We start from the raw sequence: 17,897 nt of genomic DNA on the forward strand, positions 1-17,897 counted from the left end.
TGCTTGAGATAAGCTTGGAATTTTAACACCCATTTAAGCATCCTTCCTCAGCCCCCTGTCCAGTCCTGGTGCTCACATCCAGGCATGAGAGATTCTATCCTGTGAGTGGATATGTCCTGGAGAACAATACTGGAGACAGGCTTGGAATGGCAGGTTGTGACACTGCCTGAAGATCCCTCCTGACAGGGTGTTCTGGTGCCCTCTCGAATAGGAAAGGGTGGAAAGCAGCAGAAGCCAGGTCATTTGCTAAGTCACAGAGTCTGGCAATGCCAAAGTGCCACTTAGTGGACATCCATAATCACCCGAGAGTCCCAACCAGCTGCGAAGGGAACAGCCAAAGGCCTGTTGGGCCACAGCTGAGTTTAACATACTGTGTAGCTGGTCTGGGATTATAAATGTCAGCATGCCCTGAGCTGCATGAGAATTACTCACAGCCCCTTCTCATTTCTCATCACCCTTTAACCTCCCTGATGTGCAGGCAAAGGAGACCAGCAGTACTCCAGAACATGACCTCAAATCTTCAGGTCCATAGAGACCAAGAATGTTCTGATGGGGGTGCTATTAACTTATCTTTTTTTAAGCCTGGACTGCGTGACCATTGAACCTTCTTCTGCTGTCCAGCTTGTCTTAAAAAGGAGGCAACACAGCACTCGTGTTGGATTCAGGCTGTAGAGATCACCTGCCTCTCGTCCTTTATGGGTACAGTCCTCAGTCCTTCCTAGCATATAAATGTTGCCAGTGCTGGAGCCTACCTCCAGCTACTACAGTGCAGCATGTCTGAGCTGAGGTGAAAAAGAACAGCCTGGGGTGTTGGGGTCCTCTCCATGCCACAGGGGACTCTATATATTGAACTCTGCCAGCCTTTGGAGCCTGGATCGATATACCACGTTGTTCAATGCAGTCATAGAGACCTTCCCATTGCAAAACCAACAGCAGCAAAAGGCAGCTCTCAGTTCTCTGCGTAGATGTCTATTTGCGCTGCAGAAATGACAACAGTTCTTTAGAGAAAAAGGTAATTTTCCCACCCCCAGGCAGCATAGCTGGATGTGTGGCTTATGAGGGGCGGGAGCTTAGGCAACTGGCATTCTGGGTTCTAGTCCTGACCTTACCACTGGGTAAATCATGTTAATCTCTTGGGCTCATGACATTGTTGCCACTGCAGCCTGGCTTTTCTAGGAGGTCATTAGGGCATCCCCTGGCTTATTCTCCTGTCCCCAGCAGACTATGTTATATTTGCATGACACTGTATTTCAGCACATGCTCTGGTTCCTCTTGCGTGAGCTTTCCCTTCATAAATAGATGAGAGATGAATCAGGACCCATGTTCTAAGTTTGCAGGTGGCAGCTCCGCTCACACTTTTCACCTGAGCCGTGAGCCAGTTCATTTTGCCTTGCAGTAGAGTTTGATTGTTTAAGAAGACGCCAGGTGCTTTATTCTTTTCCTAATACTCCCACTCTTCAGCTGCAGCTGGAGGAGCCCATTAGAGCAGCCGGCTGCTTAGTGACCTTTTGGTATCCATGGAGAGGAGAGGGTAACCATAGAGTAATATCAAGCAGTATTTCCTCCAGCTGGGCCTGTTTCAAGGCACCACTCTAGGGTGCTTTCTTCCCACCTCATCTAGGGAGCTGACTTCCAAGGTGCAGTCAGATGAGCTGCACTGAGGCCAGAGTTGTTTGGCCTTCTTGGAAGCCGAACTTAAAAGGACACAACTGGCAAGGTAGTTTCATGAAATAATTGTTCCCCCTTCCTGTTTTGAGCAGCCCCCCTGTAGCTTGATCCTAACATCTGCTTCCTTGTTGTATTACTATTATTTAAAGCTAATGTGGCTCCATGTGAGTTCAGGGCTGCCCTTCCCCCTCCATTGCTTCCCATGCAGGATTGGGGCATCGGGGGGGGGGGAGGTATTCCAGAGCTCAGTATGCTGGGTCCTTTTGCATATTAAACCCTTAGTTAAATGCCTGAATAGGAGCTGTCTTGTTTGGAAAGCCCTGGCCCAATTCCAGCTGCTGAGTGTTTGTGGATCTGGGATTAGGGCCCAGATCCTCACAGATAGGTAAGCCCCTAACTCCCCTTGCGGCTCTGTGCCTAGATCACTGTGCTCCAGTTCTCTGCCTGTGCCTCTGTCCTTCTGCACAGAGCTGAAATGACCAAATGCAAACACAGCAAATCCTCGCTGTAGGGCTTTTTCCATAAAACCTGCTGCAGACGTAGCCAGGGCAGCTCTGTTTAATAAGCTAATAACATTCTTTGCATGTTTTTCCTTGTGTCTTACAAGGATTTTCAATATTAACTGTAAGAGAGGGGGCAAAGCAGAGTAGGGGAAAAATCTCCAGATGCAGGGAGTCGCATAGCAGGATATTCAAAAAGCGCCTAGCTGCATCTTTAGGCACCCAAATCCCTTTCAAAAGCTAGTCCCTGGGGTTTTTTTTCTATTCCGCTTTGCCCTCCTCTTGAATTTAGCATTAAAAATCCCTGTAAGACACAAGGCAAAACATGCAAAGAATGTTATTAGCTTATTCAGTGGCGTTACCCTGGCTGTGTCTGTGGCAGGTTTTATGGAAAAAGCCCTACAGGGAGGATTCAAAGCTTCTTAGCATCCATAGCCATAAACCTCCCTCTGCCAAACTGCTTGTGGATAATAGCCATCACCACCATTATCTATAAGTAGTTCACACCTACCAAGTGCTTCGTGGTGCTAGTAACAAGTACGGACATTTAGGAAGAGATCCTCGGGCTTCCCTATAAGCAGGGAAGTGTTATTCACCCACTTTTATAGAGAGGTGCCTGCCAAGAAGAATTGAATTGCAGTGAGTGAATAGTGGGCCCAGCCATATTTAGAGCAGAGCAGTTCCTAACTCCCTGCCTAGGGTTTGCTTCTGCGGACCACACTGCCTGATCAGCTGTTTGCCTCTTCAAACCCTGCAGCCTTGTTCCTAGGGGACACTGGTGCAAGTGAATGGAACACCAAGCTGTGACTAGGGATGGGGCCAAAGCTATAAAACAGCCATCTAGATGCTCAATGTCCCAAGGGGCCAGCCACCAGCTGGGCTCAAGTGACTGGCTCAAGGCCACTGAAGGAGTCTGTGCCAAATCTGGTGCTTGAATCTAGGTCTACCAGCCCCTGAATGCTATAGACCACAAATCCGAAGGAGACTTAAACAAGAGAGGTCCTGATTCACCAATGCACCTTGTGGGGCTGCTTACAGAAGCGCAAAATGAATGTAAAATGCTCCGCCTGTGGTCTGATTGTGTGTTGCATCCATGCTGCACTGTGTAAATAATCACACAAGCTATGGTGAAGCAGGCCCCGGGTACGTGACTGCAAACTACTGAGGCCAAGGGTGCTTCAGGGTGAAGAGCACGATCCTTTTAGATTGTTTGTGGGCCTGTGTCTGATTTTTTTTTTCCACTTGGTAAGGTGAGAACTTGATTGAGTGAGTTTGGTTAACTGGTTTTGAGGCCCCCTACCTGAATTCAAGGACAGATACACTTAACAAAGGAGGCGCTGCAGAGAGTCAACAGACACCTCTTATAAGCCTTCTCTTCTTTACACACTCCATCCTCCTCTGGGAAAAATCAACATTTGTCTTTCTGAGTCTGACAAACAACAGCATTATGTACTCCATCCTGAAAGCAGCTTTCTGGTGATCAATTCTGCAGTGTCAGTCCGGGGACCAGAGGGGGGAACCCTCTAAAATAGAAGCCAGAGAGCGCTGCGTGTTTGAAATCAGAGCAGGAAAGCACTGAAGGGCCACTGGGGAAAATCTGCAGCTGAAAACCAAAAGCATCTGTTGAATTGCACTGAGCGAATGCGAGGAGAGCAGGAAACAGAGTTTTTAAAATGCCTGTATTTTTGAGCCGCACGTTGCTGCGCAGTGTTCCCGAAGCTCTGCAGAATGTCGAAGTGTCAGAGAAGCTTTGCCATGGGAGTTTTCATCCCCAGCCAGAGCCTAGAATAGTATGGGGCTGAGGGCAGGAGGGGAGAGTCTTGGGACCATTTGATCTCCTGTGGACATACCTGAGTCCATATTTAAAATTTCTCTTCCCTTCATCAAAACAGATAAGGGATCTCTCTAGCCTGGGGGTGGCCCTGGGTTTGCTTTGTGACAGAAGAGTTTCAGAAAGCTTGGTGCTTCGGCTGGGTGATGAGCCCCCCAAAGGTTGAACACTGAAAGCTCTTTGGGGGTAGGAACCAACTGTTTGTTCTGTGTTTGTTCAGTGCCTAGCACAGTGGGGTCTGGCTCCTAGATGCCTCTGCAAGATACATAGCTCAGTGAATTATTATTATTATTATTATTATTATTTGAGGCTCATGAGGCTGTAGAGCAGGGCTGAAGGTCTTGTGAGAGCTGGTTACCATAGATTTCCGGTATTTCCTCCTTCCAGCCGGGCCAGAAATTGGAGATGGGCTGAAGCCATTTGTTCAGACACCCAGGCCTGCCCCCAGAACATTGCTGGGGCTGATAAAAAGTAAAGGGCAGCCAGATCTCAACCACGCCCAGTTTGGTTTTGCAAACTCTGACTGAAGGGATTTTTGTTAGTTTGTTTGTTTGTTTGTTTGTTTAAAACCAAATTCACCTCTTGGTTTAAGTCCATCTCTCATGGAAATACCACAAGAGCAGCATTTCACTTGGCATGTCACCCCCTCCTTTTCTGAGCTCGGGTGGAATCATAGAATATCAAGGTTGGAAGGGACCTCAGGAGGTCATCTAGTCCAACCCCCTGCTCAAAGCAGGACCAATTGCCAACTAAATCATCCCAGCCAGGGATTTGTCAAGCCTGACCTTAAAAACGTCTAAGGAAGGATATTCCACCACCTCCCTAGGTAACCCATTCCAGTGCTTCACCACTCTCTGAGTGAAAAAGTTTTTCCTAATATTCAACCTAAACTTCCCCCACGGCAACTTGAGACCATTACTCCTTGTTCTGTCATCTGCTACCACTGAGAACAGTCTAGATCCATCCTCTTTGGAACCCCCTTTCAGATAGTTGAAGGCTGCTATCAAATCCCTCCTCATTCTTCTCTTCTGCAGACTAAACAAGCCCAGCTCCCTCAGCCTCTCCTCATAAGTCATGTGCTCCAGCCCCCTAATCATTTTTGTTGCCCTCTGCTGGACTCTTTCCAAGTTTTCCACATCCTTCTTGTAGTGTGGGGCCCAAAACTGGACACAGTATTCCAGATGAGGCCTCACAAATGTCGAAGAGAGTGGAATGATCACATCCCTTGATCTGTTGGCAATGCCCTTACTTATACAGCCCAAAATGCCATTAACCTTCTTGGCAACAAGGGCACACTGTTGACTCATATCCAGCTTCTCGTCCACTGTAACTCCTAGGTCCTTTTCTGCAGAACTGCTTCCTAGCCATTCGGTTCCTAGTCTGTAAGCTTGGAAGCTTTGTGTGGTAAACAAGTAGGGGGGAGAAGTTAGAGGAACATCAACAACTGGGACTCTAGTACATTTCAAAAAGAGAAATACAAGTAGTTTCAGGCATGATACCTGCCCCTGAGTCACCTTCCTGATTGTTATGGTTTCACACCGTATTATTTTCCTATTCATTTAAAAATGTTTCTCTCCCCTATTGCTGTGTGAATCCCTCACAAAGAGCAGAGAAAATGGTGAAATTGACCCCCTATACAAAGAAGCTATTTCTCCAGGGCCTGGTAACTGGTGTAATTATTTACACTTGTACAAAGGTGTATTCAGAGAGTGTGATTTGCCAGTGAAGTCACGTGGTACCAATTCTGCTACCTGATTGCATGACAGATTTTTAAACCAGAGGAGCATGAGTGATGACTAACGCCCTTTACCGTACAAATAATCGCTTGTGCTAACATTTTTGATGCCTTCATAACTCACCAGCATCTTCCTGAATAGATGGCAGATGTCCAGGCACTCATGAATAATGAATAACATTCCCACTAACAACAATGAACAGATCCAACCACTCCCATCTGTGGAACTATTTGTGACTCCCGTTTTGTACGATTCATCCAGCCCTCCTCCTCCCTGTGTGTATTCTGGACTGAAATGCTCTCAGCAATACCCAGAGGCCATTTTAACCCTTGAACACCTTATCATGGGATGTGGTGGATTCTCCATCACTGGAAATCTTTAAATCAAGACTGGATGTCTTTCTAAAAGACATGAACTACTTCGACTGCAAGTGAGTGGGTGTGATGCAGGAATGGGCAGAGTTAATGCAGGTCAGACAGATGGCATTGATGGTCCTTTCTGACCTTAACATTTATGGATTCGTTAATCACTCTCTGATCATAACTGGAGAGGAACTCAGTTTAAAACTCTCAATCTCAATTCCTTTTCCTGCTCTAAGCTTGGGAACATTCAAGTCTCAGCTTTGCAACTGAGGCTCACCTCCATCCATAATCACCATTTACATAGTTCTACCTGTTGGCCACTGCTCAATGGCAGAATGATGACCTTCCAAGCGACCACATGGCAGCTAGTACCATGTGTCGTGCCCAGTACAAGACGTGTGGGCAGTTTATTCATACCAGTTCCCCAGCAGCTTGCTGGAGAGATGACTGTACTCCAGCTGTTGACCAGATTCTGAGCTGCTGTAAATCACCATAGCTCCATTAAAGTTAACAGAGCTTAGACAGTTTACACCAGCTTAGAATCTGACCCCTGATCTGCACAAGCTTGCTGAGCACTGACAATTCTTCCGCTTAAGCCATGCAGTGCTTGTAGGCAGCACTGCACCTAGGCACGTGCCACAGTTACCTGAGCACACCGGCAAGTAGCTGCATCAGAAATGGGAATTGATCCATGCCTGAATCCATTACCAGTGTAAACTAGGGAACTGCAGATGCAGCCCTGCCTCTCTTCCAGTGAGAGGTCTGTTTGCAGCACACTGACGCTGCTGCCAGAGACATCTGATCCAGGATGAAAAGCAAAAGAAACCATACACATGGGTTGTGTTTTTGTCCAGCTGTGCTCAGCTTATTTGGAGAGCGTCTCTGTTACACAGAACTTGGAGAAAGTATCGGATTCTTCAGTGCGTGTTTCTGATTAGGGCTGGAGCTCAGTTTCACATATTCCTTTTTGGGTTTAGTGGTGAGAGTGGATTTAGAGCGAATGAAGGAGAAGTACTAATTGCAGTGGCTGGAGTCAGGCATAGATTTCTGCCCCCATTACCTGCAATGTTCTGCAAATAAATGCCACTCCTAGCCTTCATCAACTTTGCTACTTCCAAGCTGTTCCAATGCAGCCCCATCCTCACCCGCAGCACCCTCTGCTGTTCCACTTCTAGTGCTTTGTTGAACAGATCTGGTCAGGGTTGTTGAGCTAGCGGAGAACCTCGGAGTTATGAACACCAGAGTTACATACTAACCGGTCAACCACACAGCTCATTTGGAATTAGAAGTACACAATCGGGGGCAGGAGACAAAAAGAAAAAAGCACCTACAGTTCTGTGTTAAACAGAAACTACTAAAAAAATCAAGGGAAAGCCGCATTTTTCTTCTGCAGAGTAAAGTTTCAAAGCTGTATTAAGTCAATGTTCAATTGTGAACTTTTGAAAGAACCAGAATGTTTTGTTCAGAGTTACAAACAACCTCCTTCCCCAAGGTGTTCAAACTCTAGGCTTCTACTGAATGTGATGTGGCAAACGGAAATGGGACTCATCCAACCCATTTTCAGTTATGTCCCGAGTCAGCATTTGAACATCACAGCTTCAGCAGACCTCCAGCATCCAGATACCAGAGAGAACGGTAAAGAAGTCATTGAGGACCTGCCTATGCACTGTGGATCAGCCCTACTGCAGAATTTCCCTTTTTATATTATGAGCTTTGGTCCCAATCTTCAACAGCTTAACTAGCGTTTCCAGAGGTTGTTCATGAAGGCAGGGTTTAGGGTCAGGTTTTGATTGGTAGTAACCAGCTGAGACAGTCATTTTCCACCAGCAGCAATTCCTCTAGATACACTAGACCTGATTTCCCATTGCCCTACCCCCCGCCCTGGCCCTGGTATAATTTACACTAGTGCCAAATGGGATTTGGGTGCATTTTACACACACTTTGCGTTGGTGGCACAAGAGGTGCGAGGCAATGGGGAATTGGGCCCTGTATTGTCTGGGGGTTGTGAGACTGCCAGAGTTACTGGGCCTGATTCTGATCTTGCTCGAACCGATGCAACCCCATTGGAATTGCTGCTGGCTTGCACAGCTATAGAAGGGATTTCAGTCAGGTCCAGGATGCTTTGGGGATGCCACTGTATTCCCTGTGTTCCCTATGGGCCTAGGCTGCAGGTCTGGGAGTGATTCTGCCTTGATTACAAACTGCTCAGCCAGAGATACTGTTCAGCCAGAGATCAGAGGACAGTGGTAAGCATCCCTAACGCTATCCTTGTGCATAACCGGGACATGTCCATGCTGGGGAATGAACTGCTCTTAGACTGTCCTACTTTGACTGATCGACTGTTCCATTTTAAAATTACACTGAGGGACTGTGGGGAAACTGCCTTAATTTCAACCAGATAAGATGTATTTAATTCTGTTTCTTATTCCAGTACTTTATAGCCTGGGCTGAGGGGTGCTGCTGCTGCTATTAGAGGGGAAAACTCATAAACAGTATGTGTAGGGTAGAAGCCTTTGATTTTTGCTTCCTAGTCTCATAGCCCAGAACCAGAGCTGCATATGCCTCCATGCTATAAATAGAGGTAACCCCAGAATGCCATCTAACATGCTGACACAGTGTCACCCCCCACCCCCCGGCGCTGCAGTCTTTACAATGATCTGGGGAGAGGAATACATTTTCTTGCTGATTGCATTTGCATTTATGACAGATTCTCTCTCCTGTCCTGTGAGACTGGAGTCTTCCCACATTGCTTAACTGCTTTCCTACGATCAGTCTTGACAGATTGTCTCTCTGTGGAGAAGTCTAGAGGATAGCACACTAGACTGGGAATCAGGAGACATAGGTTCTATTTTTGGCTCTGCCTCTGGTTTTCTAGGTGACCCTGGGCAAGTTACTTCACCCTTCTGTGCCTTAGTTTCCCTGTCAATAAAATGGGGATAATAATACTTTTGAGAGCTACCGATGAAAACCGCTGTATAAAAGCTTGGTATTAGTGTTTTTTAAGCTTCATATGGTGTTGCCTAGTGGTTAAAGCAGCCAACTCGTCAGGATACCTGGGCTCTAATCCTGTCTCTGCTACTGACTTACTGTGTGAACTTGGGCCAGTCACTTTAGCTCTCTGCAGCTTGAGTTACCCAGCTACTAAAAGGGGATAATAATCCTTACTGGCTTCTCAGAAATGTGAGAGTTAGATCATACTAGCAAAGTGCTTGGAGGCCTCCCAATGACAGATGCCATGTAAGTGCAAAACTCTGTGTGTGTGTGTATAAATAGATACATAGCTATATTGCAAGTTCAAGAATAAGAAACGTCAAATGCAGAGGGCTCTGCCACCCTGGACGCTGCATATGTTTTACATTTAATTTTTACCTTGTTACCAGGGCTAAGAGGAATAAAATCTATTTCCTATGTCCAATCCTGTCCAAGCTTGGAAGTTCCTTACTTTGCTTCTGTTTGCCAGCAGCATGAATATAGCCTTTGACCCCAAAAGGATGGATTTAACTAGCTCTGCATGACTGCACATCTGCATGTCACCCAAAAGGGGGCAGTTTCTCCTACGTATGCAGTTTTCAAATGCTTGTAGCTTCTGTGAATGCTAAATCATTCTCTCCCCCTGCCCAAACAAAGCAAGGATGCTAGTCCTCAAGGAGGAGCACCTTCTTGCTAGGTTTCAGCCTTTCTTGCCATAGCCTATCTAAAGAAGTGGTGTTAAAATTATTTTTTAACGAAGAAAACGTGTGGCAAAAATGAAAACAGTCTCCAAAATATCCAGTCCAACTTCCTGAAAAAAATCCCCTTCGGGGCCAAAATCAAGTGAAGAAAATCTCAGGGGAATGTTTCCGGGTGGTGGCAGAAACAACTCCAAACACAAGAGATTGCAATGCTGTTTGTGTTACATTACCACCTACAGGCCCCAGGTGAGGTTGGGGCTCCACTGTGCTAGGCACTGTGCAAACACCTGGTAAGAAGCAAAACTAGATCCAGGGAGTTACAGACTAAATGTAATCCTTCTGCCAGGCAGAGCCAGCAGCAACCAGGGCCAGGTTCAATATCTAAGGGTGCCTTTCCATCAATACAACAAAGAACTGGCTCAAGCCCACACCCAGTAACCTGGGAAAATGATACACCACCCCTGGACACCTCTGAGAGGCAACATTTCCCCACTTGCAAGCACAGAGTCTGGGTGTAGAAAAGAAACTTTTCATAAAAGGAGGGAAGTAACTGGGCATTAATTTGGGAAAACACCGCAAACAGTGTTCATAAACATAAACCATGAGCAAAATACCCACCCCCAAGTAAGTTGGGCAGTGTCCTTTTCCCCTGAGGTTCTTAAGTCCAGCAACCCAAAAGTCCCTTTACCGTGCCTGTCCTTCTCTGCACCCCCCTCACAGTTGCTTTCCTTTGTCAGTGCAGACCCAGAGTTCAGAGGCGCATCTGCAGAGTTCACCTCCCACCCTGGGTGGAAGTAAGGAGGCACCTTATTCACTCCGCTGCTTGGGCACTCCCCCGCCGCTTGCTGTGCCTCTCCACCAGCTGCCCTGCTGGCCACTCATGGCACCTTTCTGCCAGCCGCCCTGCTGGCTGCTCACTCTGCTTCTCCGACTCCACCAGCCACTCATTTGCCAGCCAACTGTCGGTCACCTTCTGCTGCCATCTGTCTCTCTGCCATGACCTCTGCACATCAATCTCTTAGGTGAGTGCAAGCGCCACTTCGCTGGGAGAGTGGCTCCCAGCACTGTCCTCTCACCACTCTGTGGGGACTGCGTACAGCGCTGGGCGCTGGGGCCAGCGCTGGGCTGGGCCACCACCAGGCGCTTTTGGGCGCTGCATTTGCTAGCGCAGCTGGAGGTGTGGCCACCCCTGCTGCAGCGCTGCAAATTTGCAAGTGTAGCCAAGGCCTTAGTGATTTTCAGCTCTTTGCCCCATCTCAAGTGACTTCAGCTGTCAGTGATTGAGCATTTAAAATAACAAAAGAGATGCTTAATGAAGCCTATTTATCTCTCTCTTTGAACAGTGGGGAGGAACAGGTTAACAAGGTCTTTCAACTGAGGGTGACCCTCCCTCATTTGGGACAGATTAAGCACAGTCCTGCTTCCCTGTATTCCTACAATAATTACAACATTGGTAACCATATTTCACTAACCCGGCATTCGGTACTAAGGTGTTTTGTAACCCAACACCAGCCAAAGATGATCACTTTAACACCGCTCTATCTGCTGAGCAAGAGCAACTGTATTTACATAAACACACCCAAAGTCTATCCCCTTCCCTTCCCAGCTAGCTGCCAGGGGAGCATTCATTCAGACCCTGCTTACATCAATAGAGAAGGAAACAGAGAGGTGCCCAAGGTCGCACCGAAGGTCAGTGGCAGAAATGGGAATAGAACCCAGGTCTACTGAGTTCCACACCAAAGTCTTGTCCGCTAGACTCCTGCCTTGTGCTGTCTGATAATGGAAGTTGTTTACAAACTCAACTGCTGGGAGTTCTATCAGACCCCCACTGATACAGATACAGCTGTTGAAGGGACAGGCTTTCTTCCATCTGCATTCGCACATGCACAATAGAGCAGTGTTTGCCAGTACGGGGGAAACATCAGTCTCAAATTTTTCCTTTTGAAATCTGGACTCTTTACTGTCCCCCTTGCACAGGGTGATTCTGCCATGGGGGCTCTCCCTCTCCCTCCTCTGGGGATGAGGAACAGGGTGCGTCGTCTTGGAACTGGCCCAGGGGTTCAGCCACATGGCTTCACAGTCATAGAGGCTTTTTTATATTACGAAAGGAAAGTGGAGAAACGCACCCGCACGGATCTGAGCATGAGGCGCTTTTTCCAAGTGGAGTTGCCAGCCAGAAACCCCTGTCCCAGGGCAGTTAGCATGAGGTTTGCTGCCTTCCCCACCTCCCTCTTTTTTTTTTTTTTTTTTTTTAAATAAGACACAAGCTGTTCCAGCTGAGAGGCTGGAGCAATAATACTTAACCCAGTTTCAGGGCTCTGGGATGTAGGTTTTCTGACTGGTTGCTGCAGGTGGGAGGAAAAGACACTTATTAGTGAGAGCAGCAAAGAGTCCTGTGGCACCTTATAGACTAACAGATGTATTGGAGCATGAGCTTTCGTGGGTGAATACCCACTTGGTCGGATGCATGTAGACGAAGTGGGTATTCACCCACCAAAGCTCATGCTCCAACACGTCTGTTAGTCTATAAGGTGCCACAGGACTCTTTGCTGCTTTTACAGATCCAGACTAACACGGCTCCCCCTCTGTTACTAGTGAGCTATCTCTTCTAAATGAAGTCTGCATTGATCAAAAAGTGGAGAGTTCCAAACTTACTTGCATCCTGAAGGTTACAAGTGGGCTGGGGACCTTAGTGGAAATTCCTGTTCAAAATGCCCTAGTGGCCAATGAGGGTTTGGAAAGAGTAGTGCATCTACTTGGCTACTAGTTACTGGGACTACTGGATCTTAGAGACATTGGTCCTCCAGTCTTCTTCTTAGCATGTGTGCAACATGCCTCAGGTGGCACATGACCAGGATTCATCATGGAATTTGGACCACTGGTTGGATCATTAGCTCCCCGGCTTGGCCCGAGTACTGATGAGGAGTGCAAAGTGAATGTTGATCCATGCCCCCCCGTCTCCAGTAGAAACCAAGAGAGACTGAAGGATTCTGTTTGGAATCTCTTGGAATTTCCAGTCTGGGGAATTGTAGACCATGGGAGCCAGATCAGCTGATCCACTGGATCCATGATGTAATTGCCACTGCTTGTAGCATCAAGGCACTGTGGAGTCAGTTAGAGAGGGGCAGCCTTGATTCCTGGATATGGCCAATTCGTTCGTTTTAAATCAGAGTTGGTTAATAAGGCAAATTTAATGCCCCCAGCACAAGTGGAAGATGAATGGTTGTGCCTATCCTCACATGGGCAATTTGTGGCACAAGGTGGGTAAATGACTTGCCAAGGAGTAGATAGCAAAACTGGAGACAGAACCCAGGAATCCCTGCTTGCAGTCCGTTGCTCTAACCAGTAGCCAGCACTGCCTTGCTGACAGTGCAGCATCACCCAGCTATGTGGAGGAGTAGTACTCTCTTTCTGGAGCCGGGTATGTGGAATGGAATAAAGGAGAGATTCTGTCACCTTCTAAAGAAAAATATGTTCCAGGATGGGGTAAACTTCCTCTGCAACTATCTCCCTGCCACTGTTTGGGTAGCAGCTAGGAGGTTCACACACACTGCTATGGAAAGACTAACTCATTAAAAAAGGCCTCTCAAACCAAGCCAAATTCAGGTGTCTCTCTTCTGGTTGACCATCAGTCTAGAACACAGGGATGTGTCTAATATTTCAGCCAGTTTAGCCACACTAATACAGATGCAATGTGATAAATTAGTTCTATCTGGTCCTTTTGCATTGACTTTGCTGGTGGAAGGATCCTCTCTGACAGGCACAGAACTAGCACTGGGTACCACTCACTAGGGTCCTGGCCCAGAATGTCTCCACAGACGTGTCAGGAGCATGCTGCGGTCAGGGAGTGTGCTCTGCAGTGCTGCACACAGACCATTGCAGCTCCCTGGGCTGATCTAACCTGCACCAGAGGCCGAGCTGGCTCTGGGCAGTTCCAGGATATGGGAGGCACATTTCATCCCTTCTTAGTCCCTGTATCATGCATGCACACACTGGGTGCATGCACCAGCGTAGATATTTATTTGGGCCTAATATTGTGTTTGCATGTCTTAGCAACACTCACTTCGCTGCAAGATCCAGGAGTGGGTACGCCTGTGTGTTCCTGTTGGAGAAAACATTGCCATGCATGAATATCTATAGTAAAAAAGTTATAGGGTGAAAGGGGTGTGTGGGGGTGTGTCCCCTACTCAATTACTTCAGGACTTTTTTCTCCAATTTCATGACCACTAAACATGCTTGCAGTTTCTGATACCGCAGGATAATAGTAACAACCACTATTAGCCATTGTGTACTTCAGGGGCAACTGGAGGTTACTAGTGAGGTATTTCTCCATTCAAAATACCCATTCTTGAGTTTTCATAGGGAATGTTTCTGTACAAAGCAGACACCAGCAGAAGAAGGGTGGCTTGGCAGATCAGGAATCACAGTGTGGACACCGAACCAGGTTCACATTAGTTAGCCACGCGCCTTATCGCTGATTTTTCTCGCTCTAGGAATCTCCAGGACCTCCAGTGGGAGACTTCGGCGACTCGGTGACCCGACAAGTCCAAGTAAGTGGCATTAACGCACCTGTTTCGCTGAGTCGTTCTCCTCTAATAGAAAGATCGCCTCTCCCATGCTTGCCTCCTGGGGATTCTCCGTCAAACAACAAGCACTGCTAGAATGGAAAGCTGGCTGCTAACAAACGCAGAGAAATGCTTCTGTACCCTATGTATTCTACACTATAGAGTTAGAGATGAATTACCTGTTGAATGATGGATCTGCACATCAAGTCAAGGGTCCAACACCAGTGAGCAGAAAGTGAGAGTGCCCTGAGGTTGAATTAATGGCTCTCTCTCACTCTCCTAAGCCATTATTTTTTATTGCACGTGGAGATTTACGGCTTATGTGTGCTTGTGCTTAAAATGACATTCTTAATTGCAGCTTGACATGATTTAAGCGGTTTCCACCATTCAGGAGGAAGCCGGTGGGAGGGTTTCTCTCTTTAAACGGGTGTCTCCCAGACTCATTACTGCACAGCTCTCTTGTCCCCCTTCGGAGGCTTTCAGCATTTGAGCCACACTTGTTCTGCAGCCCCATCTGTATCGTATGTGCTGAGCTTTAGAGTCCTGCTGATATTAACTGTGTGAACTCAGCCCAAACTGGTGAGAGAATTATGGGGCAATAGGGAAAATGCTTGAGAGCAGCACCGACTTTAGGCATAGGAGATACAAGCAGTTATAGAGTTGTAGATTTCTGAGGCCAAAAAGAACCATTAGATCTAGTCTGACCTGGGACTGCCCAGAGCCAGCTTGAACCGTGGTGTAGCTTACACCCAGCCTGAGGGCTGCCTAGCTTGCAGCGGTCCCTGGAGGGCTGAGCTTAGCTAGAAGGCCACATCTGAAATAGCACCATGTTAGTGCAGGAGTCCCAAACGTCCCTCTCGTCCAGGTCTCAGCAGGAGGTCAGTGGAATCTGGCTGGAAGAGCAGAAGGGAATCGCCTAGTATGGGGGATGTTGCAGAAGTCCCCAGTAGGAAGATGCTCACTGCATCCAGTGCAAAGGATTCTGGGGCAAGGCTGAGCCTATATGATCCTGGCAGAACGGGGGGCAGAAGCCCACTAGAAAGAAAGGCCCAGTTGGGTCCCAGAGCCCAGAGAACTGATTACAGGGGACCAAAAAGAAAACCAGAATGGGAGTGAAGGTCAGAGGTACAAAGGAAGGGTTCTGGCTGGAGCAGGGTTGGAAGGGCAGAGGTGCTGTGTTTAGGCCAACAATACACTAGGGCCAATCTTGCTTAAGGGATCCTAGTGACTAAAGTGATGGTTGAAATCTAAATGCACCCTGGCTACAGGTCCTCCCAAGACACCGACCCTTTGACAAGTACTCCCAGCTCCTCCTCTTCCGATGGCTCCCTTTCTAATGGCTGGCAGGGTTGTGGCTTGTGGAATAGGGTGACCGGCTGTCCCAATTTTACAGGGACAGTCCCAATACTCGGAGCTTCTTCTTACATAGGCGCCTATTCCCCCCCCAACTCCTGTTCTGATTTTTCACATTTGCTATCTGGTCACGCTATCATGGAACCTTTGTGCAGTTGCTTCCATACCCAGAAGCCCCGGCTCCAAAAGATGTCACTTCCTCCTGTAGTGACATGGCTGAAGCTTGTCTCTTGAGAACTCCCATTAGCGTCTATAGGAGTTCCATGCACGGGGGACTCTATGGGTAACACTCTATTCCCTGTTCCCATCCAGGATTTTATGCTTGCAGATACATGCTCCTGCAAATGCTGTTGGTGCCTTATTAAAGACTGGCTGGAAACTTGTCCCTAAAGCTTCCTTTTCTATCTATTGCAGTAGTGTTATTACAGCTAGAAGGAAAGCAGATTAGAAACTGTCCCACGGTTTGTCAAACGCTGTCCCTTTTCCAGCAAGATCCCTGCCGGCAGCTCCTCAGTTACGACTATTTAATGCCCTGGTGTCCCAGCCAAGTTCAGGGCTTCATGGTTATAGGCACTGTACAAATCCAGGGTAACCGACTTTGTCTGCTCCATGGGAGTAGACAAGACAGATGATGGGAGGGATGGGAAACAGGCTCAGAGAGGGGCAGTGCCTTGCCCAAGTTCACCCAGCAGGGCAGTGGCAGAGGCAGGTTTGGAATCGAGATCTGCTCCGTGCCAGTCCACTGCCCCATGTGCTGGCCCGCATGTTTGCGAGCTGGGAAATGGCTTCTCACTCCAACTGCTGCTGTGCTGGGGAGCATGGGCACAGCTTCTCCTGAACACACACCCCCCGCCCCGTTGCAGTGGGAGTATGAGGAGTGGGGCTGCAGAACAAGGGTCAAGGTTCAGTTTTGGCTCAGTGTGGCACCAGGGGGCTCAGGAACCCAGCCAGGCCCAAGCTGCTGCACATAAAACTCTACAGCCCCGGCACGTCACACTGTCCACTCAGCATCCGTAACAGGTATCTTAGTTCTACCGCTCCGCCTGCCTGCTGCACCGCTTACTGCTAATGCAAGCAGAGCGATGGGTGGAGCTATCCAGATGGCTAGGGGAAGATGGCGGTGGGAACCCAAATCCAGTCTGTTTCTTGAATGTAGTGTTGCTTTACATCAGGGTCATGGTGCAGTGCACTTGCAGGAAGCTGTGCTGTCTCCACTGATGAAGAATCCGGTTTTGTACCTGGCTCCTCTGCACAGAGTCACAGCGAGCAGTAGCCATCTTGGGTCAGTCACTTGGGGGGAAGGGAGAACCCTTGTGGGTTTCATTCCCTTAATGTGAGCAGAATCCTTCACACCCACACGCCCGTATGAGTGTGAGCTCTGATCTCCTGCAGCAGGGTGGCTTCCTCTTGCATTGTCATTACTCAGTTTAAAAGAGCTGCAGAGAGATGAGCTGGAGCCAGCTGGCCAAGGTGGGCGGAGTTGGATGGTCACCTTCCTCTAGTGGCTAAAGTGAAATTCCTCCATTTACAACACCTGTGTGGTCTTCCAGATGGCGGGCCGGTGAAAGCTTCGCTGGGGACATGAGCGCTGGGATATGGTGCTCTTGACTGGGCTGTGTAATCCAGGAAGTGTTTTGCCAATCGATCTGGCATGGAACTTGCTTCTAGAGCTTTCCCTAGCAGCTGCGTTCCCAGTTTGGAAGCTTTTTCTAGAGGAGATACTGAGGAATAGAGAGAGAGCTGGCAGCTGCTAGCCTCCATAAATCCATTTCCACAAGTATTTGCTGGCGACATTTATAGTCACAGGGCTGCTCTTCGAGCTTGAATGCTCATTTTCAAAGAGACTCTGGCTTAGTTGGTTTTTTAAGCAGTACCAGGCGCATGCAGCCAGAGCTCATAGTGCTGTGACTCTCCTTGGGAACCTTCTCTCTGCCTGGCAGTCGGACTCAACAGCCAGTCTGTGGACACCCATTTCCAGCTCTAACAGACCATTGCTTATACTTTGTCACCCAGGCTGCTTGAAAAACAGATGATTTTTTCCTTTGTGAAATATGAAGCCAGTGGGGTCAGCCTGGAATGTTTGTTTGGTTTGGCAACTCTTTTATTAGTCTCTCGGCATCTGAACATGGGTTTTCCCGCACCAGGACTGGTCCTCCACCAGAGGCTGAGATGAAATCATGCTCCCAAAGCTCCTTTTATAGCCCTTCAACT

General features: G+C 48.0%; 1 protein-coding gene across 2 annotated transcripts in view; it reads left to right on the plus strand.

The window, feature by feature from the left end:
• The window catches only part of SEPTIN9 (septin 9), a 260,037-nt gene that overhangs the window by 30,054 nt on the left and 212,086 nt on the right, over positions 1–17,897 (plus strand). The window contains exons 1-2 of one of the 2 annotated variants that reach the window (XM_039500933.1): positions 1,633–1,717; positions 14,262–14,318. In XM_039500933.1, the coding sequence (XP_039356867.1) occupies positions 1,648–1,717; positions 14,262–14,318 (127 nt within the window). In that variant the 5' untranslated portion in view covers positions 1,633–1,647. Of the gene's footprint in view, positions 1–1,632; positions 1,718–14,261; positions 14,319–17,897 lie in introns of those variants that run through there. The other variant, XM_039500934.1, reaches the window with a different exon arrangement.

The sequence above is a fragment of the Mauremys reevesii genome, linkage group 15 (assembly GCF_016161935.1).
Source record: "Mauremys reevesii isolate NIE-2019 linkage group 15, ASM1616193v1, whole genome shotgun sequence".
NCBI lineage: Eukaryota > Metazoa > Chordata > Testudines > Geoemydidae > Mauremys > Mauremys reevesii.